At 60.8% G+C, this 24,069-nt stretch overlaps 2 protein-coding genes across 2 annotated transcripts in view; both read right to left on the reverse strand.

Annotated features, from left to right (window-relative positions):
* Positions 1-4,515, reverse strand: part of ZNF687 (zinc finger protein 687) — a 10,488-nt gene extending 5,973 nt beyond the window's left edge. The window contains 7 exon segments of the mRNA XM_038161965.1: positions 370-1,788; positions 1,790-1,838; positions 1,840-1,899; positions 1,901-1,985; positions 1,988-2,042; positions 2,044-2,424; positions 4,342-4,515. Of these exon segments, the coding sequence (XP_038017893.1) occupies positions 370-1,788; positions 1,790-1,838; positions 1,840-1,899; positions 1,901-1,985; positions 1,988-2,042; positions 2,044-2,415 (2,040 nt within the window). The 5' untranslated portion in view covers positions 2,416-2,424; positions 4,342-4,515.
* Positions 4,516-5,539: 1,024 nt separating this feature from the next.
* Positions 5,540-24,069, reverse strand: LOC119711449 (putative PIP5K1A and PSMD4-like protein). The gene is made up of 25 exons (XM_038161692.1): positions 23,994-24,069; positions 22,504-22,538; positions 22,005-22,079; positions 21,194-21,324; positions 20,994-21,111; positions 19,830-19,982; positions 18,840-19,139; positions 17,885-18,093; positions 17,099-17,182; positions 16,913-16,961; positions 16,269-16,353; positions 15,688-15,831; positions 14,873-15,005; positions 14,344-14,400; positions 13,545-13,608; positions 10,742-10,779; positions 9,611-9,751; positions 9,126-9,240; positions 8,613-8,699; positions 8,075-8,143; positions 7,578-7,793; positions 7,132-7,240; positions 6,406-6,537; positions 6,223-6,290; positions 5,540-5,911 (listed from the first exon to the last, which is right to left on the reverse strand). Exons 1-25 carry the CDS (start codon positions 24,049-24,051, stop codon positions 5,699-5,701), a joined length of 2,883 nt encoding a protein of 960 aa, XP_038017620.1. The 5' UTR covers positions 24,052-24,069; the 3' UTR covers positions 5,540-5,698.

Genomic DNA, 24,069 nt, shown 5'->3' on the forward strand with positions numbered 1-24,069 from the left:
GGGAACGGGTCTGCAATGCTTCTGGGATCCTGGAGAATTCCCAGCTGGGAGCGGGATCCCAAAGGGTTCTGGGAGAATCCCAACTGAAACCAGGATCCCAAAGGGTTCTGGGAGAATTCCAGTGGGGATCAGGACTGACAGGATGAACGGATCCACAGATCCAAGGCTGGATGTTCTCACTGTTCTCCCACCTTCTCCACCACCTTCCCATCACCCCCCCCATCTCCTGCCACCTCCCAGTGCCCTCCCACCCCTGTGACCCACCTGCCACCCCGTGACCCACCTGCCACCCCCCCTGACCCACCTGCCACCCCCCTGACCCACCTCCCCGTGCCTCCCAGGCCCAGCCCGGCACCGCCAGCCTCTCACCGTGCTGCTGCTGCTGGTGGCCACGCCGAGCTGCTGGAAGTGCGCCGCCAGCCCGGCCTTGTCCTTGCACTGCTCCTTGCACTCCAGGCACCTGAAGCAGCTGTAGCTGCTCTGCTCGGAGCCCAGCGGCAGCACGGGCAGCTCCGGCGCCGCGCCCCCGCCCTCCTGGGCCACCTTGCCGGCGGGCAGGGCCAGCGAGGCCAGCGGGGTGACGTCGGGCTGGCCGATCATCTGCTCCAGCGCGATGGGCCGCATCACCAGGTGCGAGCACTGCATCACCAGCCCCTTGTCCTTGTGCTCGCGGGCGTGCAGCAGCAGGCTGCACTTGTTGAAGAACACCAGGCGCTTGGTGCAGTGGTTGCAGGTGACCTCGATGCGCATGCTGCGCCGGTCGTAGTGCCGCGCCAGGCTCTTCTCCAACGCGAAGGCGTCGCCGCACTCCAGGCAGCGGTAGCCCGAGGGTGGCAGCGCCAGGCTGGACTCGGCCGGGGGGCTCAGGTTGGGTTTGTAGGTGGGCAGCAGGTTCTTGCCGTTGAGGATCTTGTTGAAGGCCTCCACCAGGCTGGACTGGCTGCGCGAGATGACGGTGCCGGCCACGCCGGGCGCCGCCTTGGGCGCCGCCGCGCCGCCGTTGGCCTTGGCGCCGCCGTTGGCGCGGCCGTCCCCCTTGGGCAGCGGCTGCGGCACCAGGTTCAGGATGTTCTTGGCCACGGATTTGCCGCCTTTCCCCGGCAGGACCACGGACTTCTGCTGGGCCACGCTGGCGGCGATGAGCATGGCGCTGCTGGCGCTCTGGATGGTGGCCACGGGCAGCACCGTGCCCTTCAGCTTGGTGCCGTTGCCCAGCTGCACGCTGACGATTTTGGGCCCTTCCGTGCCCTTCAGAGGGCTGGAGAGCTCCGACTTCTCCTTGGCCTCCGTGGCGAGGCCGGCGGGGCACTCCAAGGGTTCCTGGCAATTCTGCTCGCCGGGGGTTTTGGTGGAGGGCGGCTCCGAGTCCAGGAACACCCTGGTGACCGTCCTGGTGATGCTGCCGCAGGAGGTTTTGATGGTTTTGATGCGCACCTTGAGCGGCCGCGAGGAGCTGGAGGACGGTGAGTTGGTGTTTTCCTCCTCCTCCTCCTCCTCCTCCTCGGCGCTGGACACGCTGGGAGGGCTCCCCTGGGGTTTGCCCAGCATTTCCCGCTCCTCCTTCAGGGAGAGCTGCTTGGGGGAAGGCGGGATGGGGATTCCCGGCGAGGAGAAGGACTCCCGGGGGCTGCCGGGCGAGCGCTTCAGCTCAGCCACGCCGCCGCCGTCCGGCACTGCCGGCTCCGCCGCCGGCCAGGGCGCCGCGGCCGAGTCCCGGCCCGGGTAGCGGACGCCGACGGCCTTGAGGTGATCCAGCACCAGCCCCTTGGGGCTGCAGCCCCTGCCCGCGGCCCTCCTCCGGGTCCGACTCCTCCTTCTTGACGCGGGGCGGCGGGCTGGGCCGCGTCGCCGGCGCGGAAGGGCGCGGGGAAGGCCGGCTCCAGCCCCTCCGCGCCCCGCCGGCTCCTTGCAGTCCAGGGAGGGCGTGGGGGACGCGGCCAGCGAGGGCACGGCCAGCGCCTTCTCCTTGGCCTTGCCCTCGCGGCCCTGTCGATGAGGTTGGCGCCGTCCTCGTGGGGGTCGGGGCTGAAGTGGGAGAACAGAATCCAGAGCCTTGGCGCCCTTCTCCTTGGCCCAGCACTCGCCGTTGGCGTCGCCGAGGCGGGCGCCGGGCGAGCGCGGCCCCTCGGGGGCCCCGAAGCCGTTCTGCAGCAGCCGGGGCGCCAGCCCGTGCCCGTCCTTGCCCTCCAGCTGCTCGGGGCACACGGTGTTCTTGACGATGACGCTGACGGCCGAGATGTCGGTGTGGGGCAGCGCGGGCTCGGGCGCCCCGGCGGGGCCCGGCTCCCCCGGCAGCTGCTTGCCGTGGGCCTCGGGCTCCTCGTGGTGCGAGTGGATGGCCTCGTTGGCGTCAATGTCGGGGATGTCGAAGGCGGCCAGGAGGTCGTCGAAATCCGGGGTCTTCATGTCCCCCATGGCTGGGGGCTGGGGGGAAAGGGATCAGGGCGGGGCAGTTTGGGGTTCCAAGGGGGAATTCCCGGGTTTCCATCCCCACAAAGCCCAGGGAATCCTGATGTCCCGCAGCCTTTTCCATTCCCATTCTCCTTCCAGCCCAAACACCTCCTCTCCATCCCAAAAACTCTGCCTTTTGTCCCAAAACTCCCCATTCCATCCCGAAATCCCCCCTCCCGCCCCAGCCCTGCTGCTGCTCCATCCCCTGCGTTCCCAGAGGTGCCGGGACAGCCTCGGGATCCGAGCCCATCCCGGCAATTCCGGCCCCATCCCGGCTCAATCCCGGCCCTGTTCCCGACCTGGAGCCGGGCCCAGGATCTGTCACATCCCAGGGACAACAATTCCCTGTTAACCCCCGGAATTCCGGCCCTTCCTGGAGCCCTGGAAGCTCCGATGAGTTTTAGTTTCTTTATGGTAAAGGTTCCTTTCATGAGGAGGGGCTTTGATCCCACGGTTTTCCAGCTTGGAAAAAGGGGAAAGACCGTGGATCCAACCCCAGCACCAGCCCCAAACTCCCCCTGGATCTGAGGCTTCTGGAAATCCCCGATCAGGTGGGATTCCACTCAGGTTCCCTCTGGAATGTGCCTCGGGAGAGGCCTTCTCCTCCCCAGATCCCCCTTTTCCTGCCCTTTCACCCCAGGGAAGCCTCCCCAGGCAGGGAACGACTCCTCTGGAGAAGCTGGGAATTGTTTTCCGGGGGGAATCGCGCTCTTTGTCCTTTCCCATTCACATCCAAATCGCTGGGAATGCCCGGGGTGGATCCCGGATTTCCCCGGCCCAACTCCTTCCCCCCTGATCCCGACCCCGGCTTCTCTTTGGGAATCAACAATCCCTGTTTGGGATCGGGTTTGGGAAACCCTCCCCGGCTCAGGGAGGGATTATCCCCAAAATCCGCTGGGGCAAATCCCGGGTCCCAAACTGATCCCAAAGCCCCGGTCCTGATCCGAAATCCCAATCCCAAACTCCCAACCCTAAATCCCCAATTCCAGCCGCCCCCATCCCGATCCCAAACCCCGTCCCGCTGCCCCCTCCCGGCGCAGCTGCCTCGTCCCGGGGGATCCGTGCGGGATTAAATTCCCGGGATTTGGAGGGGATTAACTCGCGGCCATCTGCCGGCCCCGCAGCCTGGCCCCGCTCCCGGCACCCCCAAAATCCCAAAGGCCACGGCAATCCCAAAGCCCCGGCGGGAGCCAGGAGGGCTCCGCATTCCCGATTGTCTCGGCATTCCCGATTTTCCCGGGACTCCCACAAGGGGGGAGGGGAGGGTGGAGATGTGGGCAGGGATTCCGTGGGATTTTGGGGTTTTCCCAAATACCCAGGATCCCAAGGCCCCCACCCGATCTCAGGCTTCCAATCCCAAACTCCACATCCCCACCCCAAACTCCCCATCCCAAACTCCCCATCCCCATCCCAAACTCCCCACCCCAAACTCCCCACCCCGACCCCAGACTCCCCAGATCCCAGGGCGGAGCGGATGACCGTGACCGCTCCCAATCCGGGATTTGGGATGGGGAAGGACTGACCGAGACCCCCCAGAATGTCAGGATGGGGGGATGATCCTGTCCCCCACAATTCCCGGGTTTTTTTTGTGGGAAGACTTGAACATGACCCCTCCGAATCCCGCTGTTCGGGATGGGCGGGGGCGACCGTGACCCCCCAAACCCCGGGAATTTTCTGTCGCAGGGAGTGACCGTGACCCCCCGAATCCCGGGAATGGGGGGGTGACCGCGGCCCCCCAAATCCCGGGATTTTCCGAGGGAAGAGGCGACGCCGGCCCCTCCAAGCCCCGGGTTTCGGGGCCGGGCCCCTCAGGCCGCGCTTCCCGCCCATGCCGCGCCCCCCCCAGGCCTTGACCCCCTCAGGCCGCTCCCGCCCCTCGGGCCCCGCTACCTGCGGGGCGCTCCCCGCGGCCGGTCCTGGCTGCCGCTGCCGGTTGGCGATGCCGGTTCCCGATCCCAATTCCCGATCCCAATTCCCGATCCCGGTTCCGATCCCGGTCCCGCTCGGGCCCCTCAGCGGCGCCGCTTCCCCTCCGCCACTTCCTGCTTGGCCCCCCCGCCCCGCCGGCCGCTCGCGCCGCGCGTTCCCGCCCTCGCCGCGCTGTCCCATTGGCTGTACGAGCCGTCATTCAACATAATCCACATTCTGATTGGCTCGTTTCGCTGTCACTCTGTGCTGAACGCGGCCGTCCGCACTCCCCATTGGCTGAGAGGGACCCGCCCCACGCCGGGAGTGTTGATTGGGAAGCGCGGGTGTCATTCAACTCGCAAAGCCTCGCCCACCGCGATATCCTCGCTTCCTATTGCTTGTCAGAGCTGGCGCATTTCGCTTCCGATTGGTTGAAAGCGCTGTCTATCAATTAACCCTCCTTGTCTCGCTTTTCATTGGTCGAAGAGCGCTGTTTATCAAGCGCGGGTTCCGGCCGCCATTGGCCTCAGGGAGCGTCCATGGCGGCGGCTCCCAGCCACGGGCTCCTATTGGCCGCGGGATTCGTCCCTCAGCACCAGACCCCGCCCAACCCGGGCCCGGAATGCCTTCAATCCTCTCCTCGCATTGGCTGCCAGCGCTGTCACTCACAGAGGCGTCTGCGGGAATGCCCCGCCCACGTCCGCATGTTCCAAGGTGCCATTGGCGGATAGCGCTGTCACTCAAGACCGCCTCAATTTCCTCGCTCTCCCATTGGCTGGAGTGCCCAAAAGCCCGCCAATCCAATTTTCGCCGCTCATTATTCCGCAGGGCTGCCACTCATATTTAACCCCGCCCATCTCATCAACATAATAGCCGCCTGAACTACAACATCCGCTCTCCCGCTCTCTGATTGGTTTATCCTCCTGCCATTCACCAGCGTAGCCCCGCCTCCCCGGGTAAACAGCCCGCGGGGGACGCCGGGAGCTGCTGCGGGAATTCCCAACGCCCGAGTTCCCGGGAATTGCGGGCAATTCCTGCTCCCAGGAACCCCAGCACGGGGAGTTCCTTTTATTCTTCTAGGAGTCCACGAGAAGTTCCTTCGATCATTCCCAGAATACCCAAGAAATTCCTCTAATCATTCCCAGAACGCCCAATAAATCCCTTCAATCGTTCCCAGAACTCCCAAAAATTTCCTTTAATCATTTCCAGAATTCCCAAGAAACTCTTGCCATTCCCAATGAATTCCTTTAATCACTCCCAGCATTCCCAGGGCATTCCTTTGCTCATTCCCGCAGCGCCAGGAGCTCCCCGCGGGCGCTGCCGGCACTTTCCCGTTCCCTCACTTCTTCTCCTCGTCCTTCCTGTCCCGCTGCTGCTCCCGCTGCTGCTCCCGCTGCTGCTCCCGGCTGTCCCGGCTGTCGCGGTGCGCCTGCGAGGCCAGGGAGCCCATGGCGTTGCGGATGGCCTCGTTGTTGGGGTCCACGCCAGGCAGGTTCTCCAGCACGCTCTGCAGGAACTCGGGGTCCTGCATCACGTCGTAGTCGTCCTCCTCCTGCGGGAACGGGGGACGCGGCGTGGGGAACGGCACCGGGAACGGGGGACACGGCGTGGGGAGCGGCACCGGGAATGGGGAGAGGCACCAGGAACGGCACCGGGAACGGGGAGAGGCACCGGGAATGGGGAGCAGAGGGGGATCGGGATTTGGGATCAGCCTGGGGGCATTTGGGATTGATGGGATGGATGGTATTGATGGCATGGATGGGATGGATGGGATTGATGGGAATGATGGGATGGATGGGATTGATGGGATGTGCCAGAGCGAGTCGGGAATGCCAGGAAAGCCGGGAATTCCCGCAGCCCCACCTTGGCGGGCTCGGACGTGTCCATGGCCGCCCCGCTGTCCACCTCGGCCGCCTCGGCCTGGGCGAACTCTGCAAAAGCCCAACCCCAAAAATGCACGGACAGCCTCAAGAGCAGCCGCTGCCATTCCCGGGGTTTCCCGGGGTTTTCCCGGGGTTTTCCCAGGTTTCCCGGGGCCGCACGCACCGGCGCCCTGCAGGGACATCTGCATGGCGTAGGCGATCTGCTCCTCCTCGCTCATGGAGCTCAGGTCCGGCAGCCCCGCGCGGCCGAAGTCCGGCTGCCCGATGGTCATCTTGAGCAGGGCCTCGTCCGACTCTGCCGCGGCACGGCACCGGGTGTCCCGGGGGGCACGGGGCGTCCCGGGAATCCAGGGGGTGCCCCGGGAATCCAGGGATGGATGGGTGTCCCCACCCGCCCAGGGAAGGGTTAATCCCGAATGTCCAGTCCAAACCCATCCTGCTTTTTAGCCCTCCTCGTTCCCATCCCAGCCCTACATTCCCATCCCACAAATCTCATCCCCTCAATCCCGTTCCCAATCCCATCAATCCCGTTCCCAATCCCATTCTCAATCCCATCAATCCCATTCCCCATCCCGTTCCCAGTCCCGTTCCCAGCCCCTCACCGTCCCCGCTGGTGGCGCCGATCCCGGCCTCGGCGGCAGATGCAGCGTTAATCCCATAAATCCCATCCCATTCTCAATCCTGTTCCCAACCCCATTCTCAATCCCATCAATCCCATTCCCCATCCCGTTCCCAATCCCATTCCCAGCCCCTCACCGTCCCCGCCGGTGGCGCCGATCCCGGCCTCGGCGGCGGACGCAGCGTTAATCCCATAAATCCCATCCTGTTCCCAATCCCATTCCCAATCCCGTTCCCAATCCCATTCCCAGTCCCGTTCCCAGCCCCTCACCGTCCCCGCCGGTGGCGCCGATCCCGGCCTCGGCGGCGGACGCAGCGGCCGCCCTGCGCGCCTCCTCCTCCTGCCGCTGCCGCTGCTCCTCCATGGACACGCGCAGCGCCTGCCAACCGACCCCAAACCCGCTCGGCACCGGGGCACGGGGGGCTCAGGGGGCACGGGGGTTCCGTGGCATTCTGACACGGGGAATTGCCCGGTTCCTGGGGATTTTGGGGCTGGCGGTGTGGGAGGCGGGAGATTTGGGGTTTGTGGGATCGTAACGTGGGAAATCCCCCAATTCCTGGGGATTCCGGGATCCCCTGGGGTCGGCGCTGGGATCCACCCCCAGCTTGGAGCTGCCCAGGCCCAGCATGGCACCACCCTCACCCACAGGGACATTTGGGATTTTGGTGCTGTAAATGCCCCAATCCCAGTAATTCTGGGAATTCCGGGATCCCTACCAGAGCCAGCTCGGGGTCAGCGCTGGGATCCACCCCGAACTCGAAGTCGGAGGCGCCCAGGCCCAGCATGGCGCCGCCCTCGCCCGCCAGGATGGGCGAGCTGATGAGGGCGTCGGCCAGGCTGGGCCCCGGCGGCACCGTCACCAGGTGCGAGCCGCTGCCGTCCTTGCCGTTGAGCGCCGTGATGAACGCCGTCAGCTTCTCCGTGTTGGCCTCCTGCGGGACGCGGCACGCTCAGGGGGCCGGGGGCGGCGCACCGGGGTTTTGTGGGGCCGGGAGAGGGCGCTGGGAACGCCGGATCCAGCCGCCGGCAAATCCCCAGCGGGGTTTGGGGTCCGGGAAAGGTTGGGAATTGCAAGGCCGGCCTTGGAAAAGCCCCCAGAACCCTCAGGGGCTGACACCATCCCCAAGAAAAGCAGTCAGGATTTTCCAGCCCCAACAGGGAGCTGGAGAAGGCCCCGTATTCCCCCGGAACCGGCACTTCCCGGGACTCTCACCTCCTCCCCGAAGTTGATGATGTCCACGTTGACCTTCTCCTTCTTCAGGCGCTTGGCCAGCTTCACCAGCTGGGAGGAAGCAGCAATTCCCTGGGATCAGCTGCATCTGGGATCTGGGACCTGGCCCAGCGCCCGGATCCCACGGACACTCCCGATCCAGCCCAGGGATCAGCCCAGGGATCCATCCAAGGGATCCATCCCAAGGATGCACTCTTGTGACCCTCCCCAGTCCTGGGCCAATCCTGGGCTGAGCCCTGGATTTTCTGGGAGCCAATCCCGTTGTTATCCTGTGATCCCAGCCCTGATCCTGTGATTATTCCCACTGTTATCCCGTGATCCCAGCCCCGATCCCGGCCCCGATCCCAGCCCTGATCCTGTGATTATTCCCGCTGTTATCCCGCTGTTATCCCGTGATCCCGGCCCTGATCCTGTGATTATTCCCGCTGTTATCCCGTGATTCCAGCCCCAATCCCGTGATTATTCCCGCTGTTATCCCGCTGTTATCCCGTCATCCCAGCCCCGAGCCGCGCGCGCTCACGTCCTTGTCGCTGTCGTGCACGGGGCTGCCCACGAAGGCGATGATTCTCATCTTGTGGTTCTTGCCCTGCCGGTGCTTCAGCGCCAGCTGCACCGGAACCCGGATCAGGGGCCGCTCCCGGCAAAACCGGGATCCCCCCCGCCCCCAGATCCCGGGATCTGCTCCAGGGGATGGGGCTCAAGGGGCGCAGCAGGGCTGGGCCGGAAATCTTGGGATTTGGGGGGGGTTCTGTGCAATTCCCATGGACTTGTGGTGGATTCCCATGGATTTATGGGGGATTCCCATGGATTTATGGGGGATTCCCATGGATTTATGGGGGATTCCCATGGATTTCTATGAAATTTCCAGGGATTTCTGGTGGACTCCCAGGGGTTTCTGCTTTAACGCCTCCCCCACCGCTCTCCCCACAAGCCCCCCCGGCCCAGTCCCAGGGGAAGCCGCTTCCCACAAGCCCCGAGGGCGCCGCGGGAGCGCCGGGAACACCGGGAGCACTGGGAATGCCGCGGGACTCACGTGGGCCACGCGGATGCCGGTGCCGAAGGTGATCTTGCCCTTGGGCTGCACCGAGTGCAGCTTGGACAGGATGCGCCCGGTGTCGGGGGTCAGCGTGGTCAGCACCTCGCAGTTACTGCAGGAAACGCGGGAATTCTGGGGCATTCCCGGGAATTCTGGGCCTTCCTGGGAACTCTGGGGGATTCCCGGGAATTCTGGGGGAGTCCCGGGAATCTGGGAGGGATTCCCAGGAATTCTGGGAGGGATTCCCAGGAATCTGGGAGTGATTCCCAGGAATCTGGGAGCGATTCCCAGGAATTCTGGGCCTTCCCGGGAACTCTGGGCCTTTCTGGGCATTCTGGGCCTTCCCAGGAATTCCCATCCCCTCCCGTGATTCCCATCCCCTCCCGGTATTCCGGCCCCTCCCGGTATTCCCGACTCTCCCGGTATCCCCGACTCTCCCGGTATTCCCGGTATCCCGGTATCCCGTCCCCTCCGGCGCGCACTTGGCCAGGGTGATGAGCCCCACGTTGTTCTCGGGGTTGCTGCGGGTCTTGGAGTGGCACACGATGTTCACGGCGTCCTGCTGCGCCTGCAGCCGCGTGGGCAGGAAGTCCCCGTTCCGCATGTACTCGCTGTTGTCCACGCTGCAATTCCCAAAAAAAAGCCCGGGAATGGCTCGGGGGGATCCCAGGAATCCCCTCTGCTGGGGTGGCTGCGGTGTTTTTGGGGGAAATGGGGTTTAGCTGCCTAAAATTGGATTTTTGCGGAAAAACCAGGTTTATTCTGCACGTGCTTGCTGTTACCCACACTGCATTCCCAAAAAACCTGGGAATGCTGCAGGGGAATCCCAGGAATTCCCTCTGCTGGGGCGATCAAGGGGAATGACGGGGTTTAGCTGCCTAAAATTGGATTTTTGGGGGAAATCGGGGTTTATTCCGCACATACTCGCTGTTACCCACACCGCAATTCCCAAAAAAACCTGGGAATGCTGCAGGGGAATCCCAGGAATTCCCTCTGCTGGGGTGGCTGGGGTTCAGCTCCCTAAAATCTGCTTCCTTTCAGGGGACAATGAGGCTCGTTCCAGCCTAAAATGGGATTTCTACGGCAGTGCCGAGGTTTACCACAAAAACCTGATTTTTTTTTGGGATAACCAAGGATCATTCCCCAAAATCTCCTTTGTCCTGGGGAGGGCTGATGTTCATCCCCCACAGCTGGCACTTCCTGGGAATGGCTGACGTTCATCCTCCCAAAATCTGGCGTTTTTTGGGAACAGGGGAAGCTCACCCCACAAAATCTGCCCCAGACCCTCCCTGCCCCCTCCTGTCCCCCTCTGTCCCCTCAGGCCCTGTCTCCCCCTCACACCCTGTCCTCTCCTGTCCCTCTCTCCCCATCACCCCCTGCACTCCCTGTGCCCTCATGTCCCCCCTGTGCCACCCTGTCCCCTCATGTCCCCCCTGTCCCCCTGTCCCCTCAGGCCCGGCCCGCTCCGCCCCCCCGCCATGACTCAGGGAAAGCGGCGGGGCGGGCCGGGGGTTGCGCGGGGGCTGCCGGGCGTTGCTCGGGGGCTGCCCGGGGGTCGCGGGGGGCTGCCCGGGGGCTGCCCGGGGGCTCTCGGGGGCTCTCGGGGCGCTCACCACACCATGGTGCTCTCCAGAACCATCTTGGCTCCTTCCTCCCCTCAGCGCCGGCCCGCTCCCGCAGCGCCCAACAACGCGCACGCTGATTGGCCCGGGCCCGCGGCCAACCAGCGCGGCCCGTTTAGGCGGGGCGCGGCGCGAAGCGCTCTGGGAGTTGTAGTCCAGGGCGGGGCACCATGGCGGCGAGGGCCACCGCTGTCCCCGCACTGTCCCCAAAGGTCCCGCACTGTCCCCAAAGGTCCCGCACTGTCCCCAACGGTCCCCTCCTCCCCCCACCCCCCGCGGGCTCTGCGAGGGGCTCCGAGAACAGCCCGGGGGTGTCTCCTGTCCCCCTGTGCCACCCAGGGGTGTCCCCATGGCCCCTCTGTCCCCTTGTCCCCAGTGTCCCCCCGAATGTCCCCAGGGCCACAAAAACCACTCCCGAGTCCAGGGGGAATTCCATCCCAAATCCAGGAAATTTCTATTCCCAAATCCAGGAGAATTCCAACCCCAAATCCAGCGGAATTCCATTCCCAAATCCAAGGGAATTCCGGGAAAATTCCACAAAAACCATTCCCGACTCCAGGGAAATTCCATCCCAAATCCAGGAAATTTCTATTCCCAAATCCAGGAGAATTCCATCCCAAATCCAGGGAATGTCCGTCCCCAAATCCAGGAACTGTCCATCCCAAATCCAGGGGAATTCCGTCCCGAATCCAGGGAATTCCGTCCCAGGTCCATGAAAACTCCAGGAATTCCTCTCCGTCCAGGGGATTCCCGGGATCCGCCCCAGTGCAGGGGCTCCTCCCCGGAGCATTCCCGGATTTCCCCTCTGGAACACCAAATCCCAGAAATTCCAAACCCGGCCCAGCCCCCCAGCCCCGGACGGGGAGAATTCCCAGGAAAAAAGGGAATTGTCCCAAAAATAGTTAAATATTCATAAATATTCCATTCTGAGGGGGGGTTGGGGAAAAGTGGGGAAAAATCGGGGGAAAAATTGGAAAAAATTGGGAAAAAAATTGGAAAAAATTTGGAAAAAATGGGGAAAATTTGAGGAAAAATTGGGGAAAAAATGGGGAAAATTGGGAAAAAATTGGGGGAGATTTCCCCTCGTGATCCGCTAAAAAATGGGAATAAAAGGGGACGGGAGGGCCTGTGTCTAATATAGACAAACATTCCAAGGAAAAGGTCCCAGATTCCCCCCGCCGGGGCCGTTCCAGGGGGAGATCCGGGATTTCCGGGCAGGAAAATTCCAATTTTCCTTAAAAACCGTGGGAGGGAATTCCCTCCCGCCCCGAAACGGGATTTTCCAGGCGGGAACCGGGAGCTCTTTCGTAAAAAAAACAGGGATGGAGCAAAAAGCTGCTCCAGCCCCGGCGGCTGCCCCGGGCTTTGGGGATTTCGGGAATTTCGGGGATTTTGGGATCCAATTCCTCGCTCAGGGTTTGGGGTTTTCGTCCCATCCCAAAATCCGCCCTGGGGATTTCGTGGGATTGGCAGAGGCGGTAAAAAAACGGGATTCGGGGGTTGGAAAAGCGGGATTTGAGCCGGGATTTTGGGGGGAAATCCTTAAAAAATCTGGGAGGAAATCCCCGGGATGGGCTCGGAGTCTGAAAATCCCCAAAAATCCCAAAAAAATCCCAAAATTCCCCCAAAAAATCCCAAAAATTCCCCCAAAAAATCCCAAAAATCGCCAAAACTCCTCCCAGATTGTGGGAAAAGCTTCCCGAAGTTCCTGCTGGGACAGGAGGAGCCAGGAGCTCTCCACGAGCTCTCCTCCTTTTCCCTGTTTTCCAGGGGCTTTCCCACGGAAAAGCCGGAGCAAAGCCCGACGTTGGAATAAAAATTAATGATCAATAATCGATAATCAATAATCCCAGGAATCCCCCCAGGACTGAGAGCCGGGATGGGATCCTACGGGAATTCCACAAAAAAACCCCAATCGGGATAAAAATCCAAAGAAATTCCAAAATTCCCCCAAAAAATTCCCCCCCAAAAAATCGGCGCGGCTCCGACTCCCGCCGGGAATTTTCCGGGAATTCTCCCCCTCCTTCCATCCCCAAATCCGGGAATTCCTGGGAATTCCAGGGCCCTGCTCCCGAGGTTTCTGTCCCTGCAGTGCTGGGCCTTCCCAGAGGCTCGGAATTCCGGGGGGATCCCGACATTCCTGCTTCTTCCTGGGGAATTCCCGCTTTTCCTGGGGAATTCCCGCTTTTCCAGGGCCATTCCCGGGGCCATTCCTGCTTTTCCTGGGGAATTCCCGCTTTTCCAGGGGAATTCCTGGGGCTGTTCCTGCTTTTCCAGGGCCATTCCCGGGGCCGTTCCCGCTTTTCCAGGGCCATTCCCGGTTTTCCAGGGGAATTCCTGGGGCCGTTCCCGCGGCGGCGGCTCCGGAGCGCTGGGAAAAGCAGGAATTCCTGGGATCCCGAGGCGCCGATTCACTGGGAAGAGAAAGAGCCGGGAATGAAGGAGGGAAAGCCGGAACCTCGCCGGGAACGCCGGGGGGGGATCCCGGAATTCCCAGCCCCGGGAAAGGAGGGGAAATCTGGGAATGCTCCGGGTGGGATCTGGGACATTCCAGCCCCTGGGAATGAGGGGTTTCCCTGCTTTTCCTCCCATTCCAGGGATCTGGGGGATCTGGGACATTCCAGCCCCTGGGAATGAGGGGTTTCCCTGCTTTTCCTCCCATTCCAGGGATCTGGGGCTGCCCGAAGCCCCGGGAAGGAGGGAAGAGCCGATCCCGGGAATTCCTGGGAAACTCCGGGATCCAAACCCCCCAGTCCCTGGGAATTCCCGTTTTTTTTCCATGGAAAACACTCACGAAGCTGATCTCGGTCTCCTGCAGCTCCTCCAGCTCCAGGGGCAGCGAGGGGCCGGGGGATCCGCTGGAAGAACAACGGGAAAAACAACGGGAAAAACGGGAATTCTGGGGGGAGAGCTGAGAAACGCCAGCCCTTGGCCCCAACCCCAGAATTCCCGGGAAATCCCAGGAAAAGCACCCGGAAAATCCGGGCTTTGCCACGGAGAACGCGGAGAAAGAGGAAACCCCACGGGAATTCCACCCGGGAGCTCAGGGGTGAGGAGGATCCCCGGGAGTTCCACATGAAAATCCCACGGATGGAGGGAATATTCCCGGGAAGAGAATATTCCCGGGAATTCTGTGGGATTTGTGGGTGGAGAGAACATTCCCCGGGAATCCCACGGGAATTCCAGCCCGGGATTGCCCCAGTTTCAGGGAATTCCCCAGGAATTCCAGCCCGGAATGGCCCCATTTCCAGGGAATCCCACGGGAATTCCAGCCCGGGATGGCCCCAATTCCAGGGAATCCCATGGGAATTCCAGCCTGGGATGGGCCCAGTTCCAGGGAATCCCACGGGAATTCCAGCCCGGGATGGCCCCATTTCCAGGGAATCTCACAGGAATTCCAGCCCGGGATGGCCCCAGTTCCAGGGAATTCCACGGGAATTCCAGCCCAGGATGGCCCCAGTTCCAGGGAATTTGGGAGCAGGAGCAGCGGGAGCCCCGGATTTGGGGGTTTCCCAGAAGCCCAGAAGTTTGGGAGCAGCGAGCTGCAAGCCCGGAATTCCCGGGATGATCCCAGAGAAGCCGGACGGGCTCACCTGGGCAGGGCGGCGGGCGCTGCGCCGGGCCCCGGGTGCACCTCCACCCCCACGGACCTGCGGGAGCGGGATCGGGATCAGTGCGGGAGCGGGATCAGCCATGGGATTGGGATCAGCCATGGGATTGGGATCAGCCACGGGGATTGGGATCAGCCACGGGGATTGGGATCAGCCACAGGGATTGGGATCAGCCATTGGGATTCCCCATTTCCCACAGGGAAACCTCCCCGAGAGGGGCTGGAGCAGGGCAGAGCTCCCAGCGCCTCAGGAACGACCCCGAAAACCCGGGAATGCTCCCAAACCCCCTTTTCCCAATCCCAAACCCCCATTCCCGACTCCAAACCCCTCAGGAACAATCCCAAACCCCTTTCCCGACCCCAATCCCCATTCCCGACCCCAATCCCCATTCCCAAACCCAATCCCCGTTCCCGACCCCAATCCCTTTCCCGACCCCAATCCCTTTCCCGACCCCAATCCCCGTTCCCGACCCCAATCCCTTTCCCGACCCCAATCCCATTCCCTGGGTCACCTGCTGGGCGGGGAGGCGCGGCCGGCGCTGCCCAGGGAGGGGCTGGACAGGGACGGGGACGGGGACAGGGACGGCGACAGCGCGGCCCCGCCGGGCCCCGGCACCGAGCGTGGCAGCAGATCCGGCCGGGAGCCTGCAACGGGAACGGGAAACTGGGAACGGGAAACTGGGAACGGGAATGGGAGTGGGAATGGGAACGGGAAACTGGGAACAGGAGCCTGCAACAGGAATGGGAAACTGGGAACGGGAACGGGAAACTGGGAACGGGAGTGGGATTGGGAAACTGGGAATGGGAATGGGAGCCTGCAACGGGAACAGGAGTGGGAAACTGGGAATGGGAAACTGGGAACGGGAGTGGGATTGGGAAACTGGGAATGGGAATGGGAGCCTGCAACGGGAACAGGAGTGGGAAACTGGGAATGGGAAACTGGGAACGGGGTCAGGAATGGGAACGGGAAACTGGGACTGGGAACGGGAACCTGCAACAGGAACAGGGTCAGGAATGGGAATGGGAAACTGGGAACAGGAAACTGGGAACGGGAAACTGGGAACGGGGTTGGGAACCTGCATTGGGATACAAACAGGGATTCTGTGGGATGAAAACGGGGGTTTTGGGATAAAAATGGGGATTTTGGGACACCAACGGGGTTTTTGGGATACCGAAGGGGTTTTTGGGACACCGACAGGGTTTTTGGGATACCGAAGGGGTTTTTGGGACACCGACAGGGTTTTTGGGATACCGAAGGGGTTTTTGGGACACCTAAGGGGTTTTTGGGATACCGACGGGGATTTTGGGACCGGCCTCGCTGCCCCACCTTGCTCCAGCTCCAGCTCGGGTCCCGGCGGGGCCCTGGCGTCGCCCGGGTTCGGGTTGGGGTTGGGGTTCGGGGGCCCCCCCTGGCAGCTCCTGCGGGGCGCGGCGCCCCCGCCCCGGCCCTTCTTGGACGGGGAGGCCTTCACTGCAAGGGAATTCCACGGACACCGATCATCCCGGGATCCCGGGACAGCGAGGAAGGGGGAATCCTCAAGGAAAGCGTTTTCCAGGGAAAATAAAGGAGATTTTCAGGGAGGTTTTCAGGGAAAGAGAAGGAAGAGACGAAGGAAAAGGGGGGGGGAAAATCCCAAAAATAAAAATAAAAGCACTTTTCCAACTTTTCCAGGGAATTTTTACGTCAGGAAAAGGAAAAAGCAAGCTGGAAAAAACAGGGAAAACTACAAAAAAGCAGGAAAACACGGAAAAGGGGTTAAAAATGAACTTTTCCAGCTTTTTTTGGGGAAAAAAAGAAGGAGAAAAGCTGAAAAACTGCAGGAAAAAGCCGGGAATAAAGGGGGGAAATGGGGAGGGGGGTCCGAGATCTGGGAATTCCAGGGGAAAGGGGGGAACTGGGGCACTCACGCGGGATCCTGCGGAACACCGTGTGGCACATGAAGCGTTGGAAGCGCTCGGCGTAGAAGCTGGGCCGGTGCACGGACACCGTGTCCTGGAAAAACGGGAATGAGCCCCGAAATCCCGGAATTCCGGCAGGGAGGGGCAGCCCCGAGGGGCCTGGGGAGGAACTGCGGGAACCTGGGGGGAGATCCCGGGGATTCAGGGGGAAATCCCAGGATTTTGGGAATAAATCCCAGGGATTCGGGGGGAAATCCCAGGATTTTGAGAATAAATCCCAGGAATTTGGGGGGAAATCCCAGGGATTTGGGGGAAAGTCTTAAAAATCTGGGGAGCTCCCTTAAAAGTTGGGGACTTTCCTTTGAAATTGGGAGTTTTCCTTTAAGAGTGGGGGTTTTCCATGAGAAAGAGCCATTAGTCCTTAAAAAGGCCATTTTCCCCTCAAAAAAACTCTGCTTTTGCACAAAAATTCCCGTTTTTCCATAAAAAATCCCGTTTTTCCATAAAAATCCCGTTTTTCCATAGAAATTCCCACTTTTTCCATAAAAATTCCTGTTTTTCCATTTAAAAATTCCCGGTTTTCCATTTAAAAATTCCCGTTTTTCCATTAAAAAATTCCCGTTTTTCCATGGAAATCCCCACTTCCCACTCACCCCATCGTGCACCAGGGCCTTCCAGGAGTGCTCCAGCTTCTTGACGAACCTGCGGGGAGGGAACGGAGCAGGAATTCCCAGGAATTCCCGGGAATTCCCGGGGCCTGGAGCCCACGGTGGGAACTCCTGGTCCGGAGGGACCCCGAGGTTAATTAAGGGGTAATTAAGCAGCAATTAAGGGCTGACCTGTAGGACTGCAGCACGTCGATGATGCCGATGTAGAGCAGCAGCCGCTCCCCCCGGGAATTCCGGGCGGGAATTCCGCCCATCCTGGACGAGGCAGTGGGGAGTGGGGTCAGGGAGTGGGAATGGGATTGGGAATGGGGAATGGGAATGGGGATGGGGAACGGGATCAGGGAATGGGATTGGGAATGGGATTGGGAATGGGATTGGGACTGGGATTAGGAGTGGGAATGGGGATTGGGGAACGGGGAATGGGATTGGGAATGGGATTGGGAATGGGGAACGGGTTTAGGGAATAGGAAATGGGAATGGGGTCAGAGAATGTGGTCAGGGAGTGGGGAATGGGGAAGGGGGAATGGGATTGGGGAATGGATCCCAGTAAACCCCAGTAATTCCCAGCCAATCCCAGTCCATCCCAGCCCATCCCACTGGTCGTCAGTCTCGATGGTTCCTCCTCTCCGTGCCTCCCCCTGGATGGACTCCATGGCCGTGGAGTAGAGCGCTGCCTGCTCAGCCCATCCCAGTCCATCCCAGTTAATCCCAGTCCATCCCAGTTAACCCCAGTCCATCCCAGTTAACCCCAGTCCATCCCAGTCCATCCCAGCCCATCCCACTGGTCGTCAGTCTCGATGGTTCCTCCTCTCCGTGCCTCCCCCTGGATGGACTCCATGGCCGTGGAGTAGAGCGCTCCCTGCCCGGTCCATCCCAGTCAATGCTGACCAATCCCAGTAAATCCCAGTAAATCCCAGTTAACCCCAGTCCATCCCAGTCCATCCCAGCCCATCTCACTGGTCGTCAGTCTCGATGGTGCCCCCTCTGCGAGCCTCCCCCTGGATGGACTCCATGGCCGTGGAGTAGAGCGCTCTCTGGGCGGCGGGCCGGCCGCGGGGGTCGCGCTCGCGGTGGGCGCCGGCGGCGGCGCGCTCGCGCTGCGCCTGGTCCAGGCTGTGGATGGCCACCAGCAGGCTGTAGTCCATGATCTTGAAGCTCTGCAGCACCTGCCCGCGGGAAACACGGGATTCGGGAACGGCCGGGGGTTCCTGCCCTTCCCATGTGGAAACGGGGACGGATCCTGGCGCGGGGGCTGCCAGAGGAACGCTCCATCAAAGAGCCCCGGAACGGGGAGAGAGGGTGGAACCAGAACAAGGGTTCCATCAAAAACCCCAAACATGGAGAAAGGGTGGAACCAGAATAAGGGCTCCATCAAAAACCCCAAAAATATGGAGAAAGGGTGGAACCGGAACGAGGGTTCCATCAAAAACCCCAAACATGGAGAAAGGGTGGAACGAGCACAAGGGTTCCATCAAAAACCCCAAAAACGTGGAGAAAGGGTGGAACCAGAACAAGGATTCCATCAAAAACCCCAAACATGGAGAAAGAGTGGAACCAGAACAAGGGTTCCATCAAAAACCCCAAAAACGTGGAGAAAGAGTGGAACGAGCACAAGGGTTCCATCAAAAACCCCAAAAACATAGAGAAAGAGTGGAACGAGCACAAGGGTTCCATCAAAAACCCCAAAAACATAGAGAAAGAGTGGAACGAGCACAAGGGTTCCATCAAAAGCCCCAAACATGGAAAAAGGGTGGAACACCCCCAGTTTTCCCACAAAAAGCCAGGAAAAACCCCAGAGCACCCCCACTTTCCCCCCAAACCCCACTAAAAACCCCAGAGAACCCCCAATTCCCACTAAAAACCCCAGAGCACCCCCCATTCCCCCCAGATCCCGGCGCAGCCCCACGCCCACCAGGCAGTCCCTCTGCAGCGTCTTGCAGAGCGCGTTGTACATGTCGGCGTCCAGGAAGAGCCCGTCGGGCAGGTCCTGCATGAAGTCCAGGTCCTTGAAGGTGGGGAAGGCCTTGTCGCGCTCCTTGGGGGACGCGCGGCGCTTGTAGGTGGAGCCCTTGAGGTCGTACTTGAGGTGCATGCGCACGGAGCGCGGCAGCAGGTTGTTCATCACCACGATGCGGATGTTCTTGCCGCCCGCCTGCACGCAGTACAGCCCGTAGAACTTGGGCAGCAGCGTGCGCGGGTTCTGGTTCAGGTTCTGGGGGGAAACGGGGGGTCAGGCAGGGGCACGGGGGCTTTGGGGGAATTACGGGGAATTAAGGGGGGTTTTGGGGGAATTATGGGGAGTTTTAGGGGGTTTTGGGGGAATTACGGGCAATTATGGGGGGTTTTGGGGGAATTATGGGGAGTTTTAGGGGGTTTTGGGGGAACTAGAGGGGATTTATGGGGGTTTTGGGGGAATTATAGGGAGTTTTCCATGGATTTTAGGGGGTTTCCATGGATTTTTTTGGCCTTCCCACAGATTTTAGAGCTTTTCCATGGATTTTAGGGCTTTCCCATGGATTTTAGGGCGTTTCCCACGGATTTTTGGGGCCTTCTCGTGGATTTTAGGAGCTTTTACAGAGATTTTAGGGCTTTCCCGTGGATTTTTGGGGCCTTCTCGTGGATTTTAGGAGCTTTCCCATGGATTATAGGAGCTTTCCCATGGATTTTAGGAGCTTTCCCATGGATTTCAGGGGCTTTCCCATGGATTTCAGGGGCTTTCCCATGGATTTTAGGGGTTGAGGGCTCGGGAAGGGCTCAAAGCCGGGGGGATGAGAGCCCAGCCCCGCTGCCGGCAGCGCTCCGGGCGCTGGCCGGGGCGTCCTGGGTTCCCGGGCCGGGAATCGCCAGAATTGCCAGGAATCGCCGGAATAGCCGGAATTCCCGGGAATCCGGGCGCTCTCACCATGTAGTAGCCGGGCAGCAGCTTCTGCAGGAACTCGGCCTCCTTGTGCTGCACGGTCTTGATGATGAACTCGTCGTCGCTGGAGACGTAGAAGAGCGAGCCGCTGGCGCCCGAGTTGGAGAGCTCGATCAGGGGCTCGCTGCACAGCGAGCACTGCGGGGACACCGATTGGGGTTCGTGGGGTTTGTGGGGTTCATGGGGGTTTCGTGGGGTTTGTGGGGGCAGCAGGGCAGTGGGGTGGGATTGGGGTTTGTGGGGTTTGTGGGGTTCATGGGGTTTTAGAAGAGCGAGCCGCTGGCGCCCGAGTTGGAGAGCTCGATCAGGAGCTCGCTGCACAGCGAGCACTGCGGGGACACCACGGGGACAGTCATTGGGGTTCGTGGGGTTTGTGGGGTTTATGGGAACAGCGGGGGATTGGGGATTGGGGATTGGGATTTGGGGTTTGGGGATTTCCTGGGAACAGCAGGGGATTGGGGTTCTCCTGCTCAGAACCAGCAGGAGCACGGTTCACACCAGGGAAGGGCAGCCAGGAGCGGCTGGGCGGCAGCACAAGGGGAAAGGTGGAATTGTGTGGGAAGGAAAAAGGGGAAAGATGGCCCAAAATACCGGGGAGGAAGGGAGAAAAATGGGAAAAAACGGGGGGAAAGGGGGAAAAAGAGGGGGAAAGTGAGGAAAGAAAAAGGGGAAAAGGGAAGGGAAGGATAAAGGAAATGGAAAAGAACAACAAAAGGGATAAAGGGGAAAAGGAAAATGAAAAGGGAAAAAGGGAAACTGAAAATGGAAAGGGGAAAAGGGAAAAGAGGAAAAGGGAATTCCAGGGAAGGGAAGGGAGAAAACCGAGAGGGGGAAAAAGGAATTCCAGGAAAGGAAAAAGGGAAAAGGAAAAAGGAAAGGAGAATTCCAGGATAGTTGAGGCAAGGAGAAGAGAAAAGGGAGAAGGAAAAGGGAAAGAGAAAAGGGAAAGGGAAAAAAGGAATTGCAGAGAATCCCAGGGCATCCCAGAGGCCAGGGAGAGGGGAAAAGGGAATCCCAGGGAATCCCAGGGAAAGGGAGAGGGGAAAAGGGAATCCCAGAGAATCCCAGGGAATCCCAGAGAAAGGTAAAGGGGAAAAGGGCACCCCAGGGCACCCCCGGGCCGGGCAGAGGGGCCGCGGCGGCGCTGACCAGGTAGTCGTCGGGCCGGATGCCGAAGAGCTCGCGGAAGTAGCGGAAGGCCACGGGCGCGTAGGTCTTGAAGCGGAAGTCGTTGTAGTGGTGCGCGGGGGTCAGGTTGCTGCCCTCGCTGCGGGGACACGGAACGTTCCGGAACGGGGCCGGCACCGCGCGGGGAGCGCCCGGGCGGGGCGGGGGAGGCCGGGGCTGACCTGGGGAAGAAGATGCTCTCCACCACGTAGAAGTCCTGCATGAGCACGTCGCGCTCGGGCTTGGTGCTCAGGCTGCCCACGGTGTGCGTGATGCCCAGCTGGATGGCGCCCTTCAGCGCCGACGACGTCGTCTGGGGCAGGGAAACGGGAATTACAGCGGGAACGGGAATGGGGACGGGAGCACGGGCTGCCCACGTGAGCATGACCCCAGCTGGATGGCGCCCTTCAGCGCCGACGACGTCGTCTGGGGCAGGGAAACGGGAATTACAGCGGGAACGGGAATGGGGACGGGAGCACGGGCTGCCCACGTGAGCATGACCCCAGCTGGATGGCGCCCTTCAGCGCCGGGGAACGCGGGAAACGGGAATTCCAGCCGGGAATGGGGCTGGGAATGGCTGGAGCACAGTGGGAATGGGAATTCCAGCTGGCAACAGGGCTGGAAGCGGGAATTCCAGCGGGAACGGGGCTGGGAATGGCTGGAGCACAGTGGGAATGGGAGGGATTTGGTGGGAAAGGTAACAGGAGCTCAATGGGAACTCAGCGGGAACGGATGGAATCCAATGGGAGTGGGAATTGCAGGAATTCAGTGGGAATTGCAGGAACTCAATGGGAATTGCAGGAACTCAATGGGAACGAGACCAATTCAATGGGAACGGAAACTGAGTGGAAATGGGAATTCGATGAGAATTAAAACGGGGAAAAAAACCCCAAAATTCTCTTTTTTCCTTCGTTTCCATGGAATCTGCTCCCATTCCCACAGTGATCCCAGGCAAAACTCCTCGGGAAACGAGAAAGGAAAGTGGGAATTTACCTTTTTGTAGGTGGTTTCCCCTGTGGAATCCACGCCTCTGTGGCCTTTGCGGATGGTTTGGGACCCTCCCGGCATCTTGGGAAAAGAAAAAAGAGGAAGAGAGAAACAAAAAAGTTGGAAAATTTGATTTTTTACAGGGATTTTGCCACCCAAAACCACCTGGAAAGGTTTGGGTTTTACTCCTGGAATCCATGGGAAGCTGGGCTGGGCTTTTCCCGCGGTAATTCCAACGTTCCAGGAGGAATTCCGGGCAAGCTGCAAATCCCAATCCGCTGATTCCCAGCCCAGGGATCCAAGGATTCACCCAGGAGCCCTTAAATTGGATTTTCCCGGGGGTTTTGGGGGTGGTTCTGGGACAGATTGGGGTTTTGGAGCAGGAATTCCCTTGGGAAGGATAAATTCCCAAAATCCCCATGGGAGGAGCTGCTCGGGGCCAAGGCAGGCTTGGAGAAGGAGCAGGAAAAGCTGAAATTGGGGATTTTTCCAGCCTGGAACCCACCTCAGGAGTCAGGGACTTCTTGAAGGTGTTGGATCCTGCCAAAAGAAAGGAAAACCCACACTGAGAAAGAATCTATCCCAGAAAAATGGGACAAATCCCCCAAAACCAGGGGGAAATCCTACAAACCACACACCCTGAGTTATCCCACCCACGCGCGCTGCTCTCCTGGAGCTCCTGGCTCCAAATCCCCCAAAACCCCACGGATAAAGAGCCAGAAAACCAGGGATCAGGCCTTAAATCCCTCCAGGGTAACTGAGGAGGAAAAATCTCCTCCCAAATGGAATCTGCACGGAGCTGGGCCCAGAGCTGAAGGTGGGAAAGGGGATTTGGAGCTGAAAAAAATCGGGATGAAGCGCTGGGTCCTCCCGGCAATCCCGCCAGGCTCAGGGAAAAGCAGGGAAAGGGAAAATCCCGGCTTTAATAGCCCGAAACCCGCGGGTTTGCCCCCAGAAAAGCCTGCGGGGCGGCGCTTCCAGCCCTTTCCCGGCTCCCGTGCCCGGCCCCGGGCTCTCTTTGGGATTTTTCTGGGATTTGGGATCCCGGGAGCCGCTCCCACCCCCGTGAGTCACCGGACGGGAACGGGAATCGAGTTTCCCTGGCACCGACACACCGCTCCCTCCCCGCCCCGCTCCCACCGGCTTTCTTCCCTTTTTATTTTGGGAATTTGGGGCCTCTCAGGGCCCCCCGCGCATTCCCAGGTGTTCCACAGGGAAAGGGAAGCTCGGGATTCGGTTTGCCCGGGGAAAAGCTGGGTCTGGATTCCCCCCACGGCACCTCAGACACCCCCAAAACTCCCCCAGGAAGATCCAAACCCCCCAAAATAATTCCCCCAGGAAGCTGCAAACCCCCCAGAATAATTCCCCCAGGGAAGATCCACATCCCCTCCTCAAGATTCCCACTGCCCCTCCCAAAACAACCCCGTAAAGACCCCAAAAACCCCCTCAGCCCCACAGATCTGCACCCCAAAGGAACCCCCAAAACCCCCTCAGCCTCCCAGCCCTGAACCCACCCAAAACCCCCAAAGACCCCCCAAAAAACCCCTCACCCCGAGACCCCTCAGAGCCCCCTCACGCCCCCAGACCCCTCATAACCCCCCAAAACCCCTCGTAACCCCAATAATCACCCTCATAACCCCCAGAAAACCCCTCATAACCCCGCAAATCCCCCTCATAGCCCCCCAAAATCCCCCGGTGACCCTCCATTCCCTCCTCCCTCCATTCCCCTCAGCCCCTCACGCCCCCAGACCCCTCATAGCCCCCATAATCACCCTCATAGCCCCCCAGAACCCTCTCATAGCCCCCCAAATCCCCCTCAGATCGCCCCATTCCCCTCACGCCCTCAGAGCCCCCTCACCCTCACGCTGCCCCCTCAGCCCCTCACGCCCCCAGACCACTCCCCGGCCCTGCCCTGACCCGCACCCCCCCGGCCGCGCCCCCCGGGCCCCCTGCGAGCCCCCGGCCGCGCCCCCCGGGCCCGTTCCCGGCCGGTACCGCCGAGGCCGCCGCTGCTGCCGCTGCTGCCGCCGGACTCGGGCCCCGCCGCCGCCATCTTGGAGCGCGCGCTGCG

The sequence above is a fragment of the Motacilla alba genome, chromosome 25, assembly GCF_015832195.1.
Source record: "Motacilla alba alba isolate MOTALB_02 chromosome 25, Motacilla_alba_V1.0_pri, whole genome shotgun sequence".
NCBI classification, from domain to species: Eukaryota; Metazoa; Chordata; class Aves; order Passeriformes; family Motacillidae; genus Motacilla; species Motacilla alba.